At 43.9% G+C, this 4,921-nt stretch overlaps 1 protein-coding gene across 1 annotated transcript; it reads right to left on the bottom strand.

The window, feature by feature from the left end:
- Positions 1-586: 586 nt before the first annotated feature.
- Positions 587-4,872, bottom strand: LOC116379232 (unhealthy ribosome biogenesis protein 2 homolog). The gene is made up of 3 exons (XM_031841172.1): positions 2,323-4,872; positions 1,864-2,024; positions 587-1,659 (listed from the first exon to the last, which is right to left on the bottom strand). The coding sequence occupies exons 1-3, from the start codon at positions 4,799-4,801 to the stop codon at positions 1,447-1,449; spliced, it is 2,853 nt and encodes a 950-aa protein (XP_031697032.1). The 5' UTR covers positions 4,802-4,872; the 3' UTR covers positions 587-1,446.
- Positions 4,873-4,921: the final 49 nt, after the last annotated feature.

Raw genomic sequence — 4,921 nt, 5'->3', positions numbered from 1 at the left:
CACACATATATATATACATATATATACACACATATATATACACACATATATATACACATATATACACACATATACACACACATATACACACATATACACACATATATATACACACATATATATACACACATATATACACACATATACATATATATACATATATATACACACATATACATATATATACATATATATACACACATATACACACATATATATACACATATATACATATATACACATATATATACACACATATATACACACATATATATACACATATATATACACACATATATATACACATATATATACACATATATATATACACACATATATACACACATATATACATATATATACACACACATATATACACACATATATACACACATATATACACACATATATACACACATATATACACACATATATACATATATACATATATATACACACATATATACATATATATATATATATACACACATATATTATACAAATACAAATATTAAATATACAAATATTACAAATGTATTAAATGTAAATTAAGATGTTTAAATGGGTCTTCTCTCAAACCGTCTGAAGAGAAGAGTGCGGAAGAAATATAGAAATATTACATCAGACAGATGACAAACATATGGACATAGTGAGTGTGGGCAACACAGACAGAACAGCATGGTTAGCATATTGCTCCGTCTATGTGTGTGTTGTCTGTCTGCTCCACCCAGCAGCAGGCCTGATGGAAAACACATTGACTAAAAAGAGCCTCAGTGGAAATGACAATGAACAGGCACTCTAACGGAAAGCAGCAAACTGAGAGTGACTGCTGAGTCACTCACGACGGCTGTAACATGTACTTCCAGCACACTGTCACTACAATGATTGCTGTTGTGAGGACATACTGTAAAACACTCAGCGCGTTACTGTCCCCTGCTTGTCTCAACAGTGCTGTGCAAGTCATACGGAGAATGTCTGCTTTATGATTTACCTTTTGTCTTCACGTGGAAGAAATAATCACAAGATTATGAAAATGTAAACTTCTACCCAACAAGTGCACTATTCAGTCAATTCAATCCCTTTTCTCTAAAACTGACTAAAACATGCACAGCCTCAAAAAAGTGTGTTTTACAAACATTACCGCAGTACATCCTCATTTCAGTGATTTAAAACTTGATATGTTACTACGTGTTATGGTCTGTGTTTGGGGGCATTTAGTCAGCGCAACATCACACACATGTACCAACACAACACTGTTTGAAGTATTTTAGGTTGGCGGGCAGCTCCTCCTGTCGGGTTGGCAGAGAAACTGCGATCATGAAATATAATTTCCTTCCTTAAGTTTGGACATTTTCAAACAATGTTGAACATTCAGCATGTATGTTATGAGGTTTGTATACAGTCAAACAATCCCTGATGCCAACAACAAATTTCCCAAACCTTTGTTCAAGTGCATGTATGTGTGCTTGTCTTGTATGTGTGTATATGCCCACTGAAGCAAATCATTTCATGTGTGTGCGCGTGTGTGTGTGTGTGTCTGTTTCTCACCACCATAGCAGATATAATCTGTGGTGCAATGAGCCACAGAGCTTTAGTGCAGGGCTCAGGTAACTGACAACAGGACAGCAGCTTCGTGATGATTGCTGCAGATAGCACCTCCTGGAGAACAGCAGAAGAGGGAGGTATTCAATGTCACAGCAAATGTGATTAATTGTGGAAAAAAACAAGGCAGAACTTCCCACCCATCAAATAAGAGAGCTGCTCATGTGAAACATTGTAATAACATCCCTGAATGAAATTAAATTTAAACCAATGAACCGGTATTTAAACATCAGACAACAAGTCATCAGAATTGAGCCTCACCCTGTAGTTCCCTGCCCTCAGCTTGCCAGTGACCAGTCCCTCTCTGATCAGCAGCAGCAGCAGGTTGAATCGTCCTGTAGTACTTTTCTCCACCAGGTGGCGTAGCAGCTCCTGCACAGCTGGCTCCAGCTCACAAACGTCACTCTCAGAAAGCCACGAAGCTGAAAGCAAAAGTGAAAATGTGTCACATTCAGGATGATTCAAATCTCTGTCCAATAAGATCAACAACAAGGCTTGTGTTTGATTTTCTTTCGTTTTTTGTGAAATATGAAATCTCCTTTTGAAAATAACTAAATAGACTATTTGAACATGAACACTTATTATCCGAAACAGCTGACATGGAATAAACCAGATAAAATCAGTTGTAAACGTATGTCAATATGTGCAACATACAGAGGTAATTAATGGAAGAAAAACCCTGACTGATAGCACAGGTGAATGACATGTGTGTCCATGTACCTGCCAGCAGTCTGTGCACATTCTGCAGTATCTGCATGTACAGCTCATCCAAATCCTTTCCTTCCTTCTTCTCCTTTCCTTGCTCCTCCTCCCTCTCTCCTCCCGTCCTCTCCACTGCTTTGTAGAAAACGGACAGGAAATGGAGCGAGGAAACCAGGAAGTCCAACGGCCTGTGGGCACAACTTATTTCTTTGAAGATCTGGCGGCAGAAGCCCTGATAGAGGGTCATGTGACTCAGGGTGAGCCGGGTGTTGTTCTCGTTCTCATCGTCCATTGAATGTGTGGAAAGTTCACAGTGCAACATGACAGTGACGACTTCCACCACAAAGGCTTGACCGAGGATGCTGGCCGGTTGGATGACTGACTGACTGACGGTTTGGGGCTTTAGGGCGGACTCAACAGCCGGTCCCAGTGAAGCAGTCGTTCTTGTGAGCATCCGAGTCAAAGTTTGGTCCATTGGTTTACTTCTTCCCAGGTTAGAGGCCATTGCCTGTGAGAAAGAGGTCAGCGATGCCAGCAGGAGATGAACAGACAAAATAGACGCTCCTGGATCTGGTTTATCTGAACTGGACGCCACAATTTGCACGTTTGACATTTCCATACTGGTAAGGTAGGAGGCAAACTGGTCTAGGTTGAGTCGAACACTGCTATTTCTGACTATAATCAATTGGACCAAGGACCTGATGAAGCTCTGCACTGCTTTGATCAAATCCAACCATTGAGAGCTGCCTGTGGCTTGAAATCGTCCATTGTTGCTACGCCAGAGGAGAGAGGCCACGGAAGCCTGCAGCAGAGTACCACCGTGGATGAGCTTCAAAACACTTTGGAAGTTTCTACCCTCCAGGAGACAAGTCATAACCCTGAGTAGCTTCAGCAGGAAGAGGACATCATCTCCAGATCCAGGAGCGTCCACCTGGTCTAGCTGACTAGAGGTGGAGGTGAGCATGAAGAAGAGGAGTAGGAAAATAGAGGAGAGATCCTCAGAGTTCATCCCATCTGGGTTAAGGTTTGTTAAGACTTGGAGTATGTCCACCAGGTCTTTGCTCTGTGTGTCAGTCAGCAATACGAACGCCTCTCCAGTCTTTGAGGATGCCAATATATCCTCAACTATAGCCTCTCTTTGTGCGGACACTCCTTTCTCCGGAAATTTCAGCAGCGTAGGACAAACCTTGGGTACATGAGCTGCCTTGAGAACGCTGATGATCCTTTGTGTGAGGGAACACATTGTGGCAGAGAACACTGAAGGCAACTCAGCAAGAACGGGGCTTTGGAGAAGTTGTGAAGATACGAGAGAGAAAGTGAAACAGCCGGGCTGCGGGTCCTTCCCTTGGCCCGTCTGTCTGCTGAGCAGTGAATTGACAAGCATGTCTGCCACGCAGCCCACATCCTCTCCGCTCAGGTGGGGAGCAATCAAAGGCAAATTGGACGTGACAAGATACCAGTGTGCTACATGGTAGGAGCCGGCGTTCACACTCGCTATCTGCCCGTCCCATACCTGCTCTCCATCCACACCTGCCTCCAACTCGGATTTAGCCAAAATAAACTGGGCCGCGGTGTTCAGCGGTGCTGCAGTGCTGGGTTCAGAGAGTAAGGAGGTGTCCAACAAGACTTTCTTCATCTGTTGCAAAGTGAGGAGCTTGAGCAGCAAACAGCTCATGGGTCTGCGAGACGGCTGTAGACGTGCTGGAACAATCTCCCCAGATAGGAGACTGATTATATGGGTTAGGGCTGGAGCACCGCCTCCAGTCTCACTCGCTGGTGCTGTCTGGAGAGATGTGTATTTGCTGCAGTAGATACTAAAGAGCGTGTCCACTTCCACCCAGGTGTACCTGAGGAGGAGAGCGGCCTCCTGGGTCTTCTGTTCCCACAGTGCGACCTCCTCCGACTCTTTGAGGTCCACAGTATTTTTGCCTTTCCTTGGTGTCCCTTTAACTGAACTGACATTTGCTTTTCCAGCCTTCTTTTCTGTTGACAACAGATGCAGTAACTCCTTGGCTACCTGTTGCATCACCTCCATCAATCCCTGACTCTGCCTGACTATAGGAAGAGGAGAGGCACTGTCTAGTGTCTTCAGACTAAACAAGACAACATGAAGCAGGTGGCTGAGGGAGAATAGCTTCATAGATGCATCCTCTCTCTCTAGGTCCACCATTATTTCTTTATTCTCCCCTTTATCATTTCCTCCCCCGTCGATCTCCATCTTCTCCTCTCTGTCCTCCCTCACCAGGCCAGGTAGTATATATCCCCTGATGCTCTCCAGCACTGATGAGCAGATCTCTAGGCCCTGGGAAGCGGGAGTGTCCAGAAGACAAGTCCTGAGCGAGGCGGAGACGCTCTCAGACAGCAGAAGAGGTCGTAGGTCGTCCAGCGCTGGCTGACAGATCACAGAGAGGAGCTCAGAGAAGAGGCGAGGCAGCTGACGGAGCTTAGTGTAGGTCTGGAGGAGACTGCACACCATGAGCTGTTGGGAAACAAACATTTTGTCTCAGTCAAAACTAACGTCCTCCACACTTTAAATTAGTTATTAAGTATTTAATTCAGTCGATTTTTTTCTAAATACAGAACGCAATTTAGGATTTAAATCAAGACCTGTCTGGCC

Source organism: Anarrhichthys ocellatus, unplaced genomic scaffold (genome assembly GCF_004355925.1).
Source record: "Anarrhichthys ocellatus isolate YVR2014 unplaced genomic scaffold, GSC_Weel_1.0 scaffold3940, whole genome shotgun sequence".
Taxonomy (NCBI): Eukaryota; Metazoa; Chordata; class Actinopteri; order Perciformes; family Anarhichadidae; genus Anarrhichthys; species Anarrhichthys ocellatus.
This window is presented reverse-complemented; position numbering and strand designations above follow the sequence as displayed.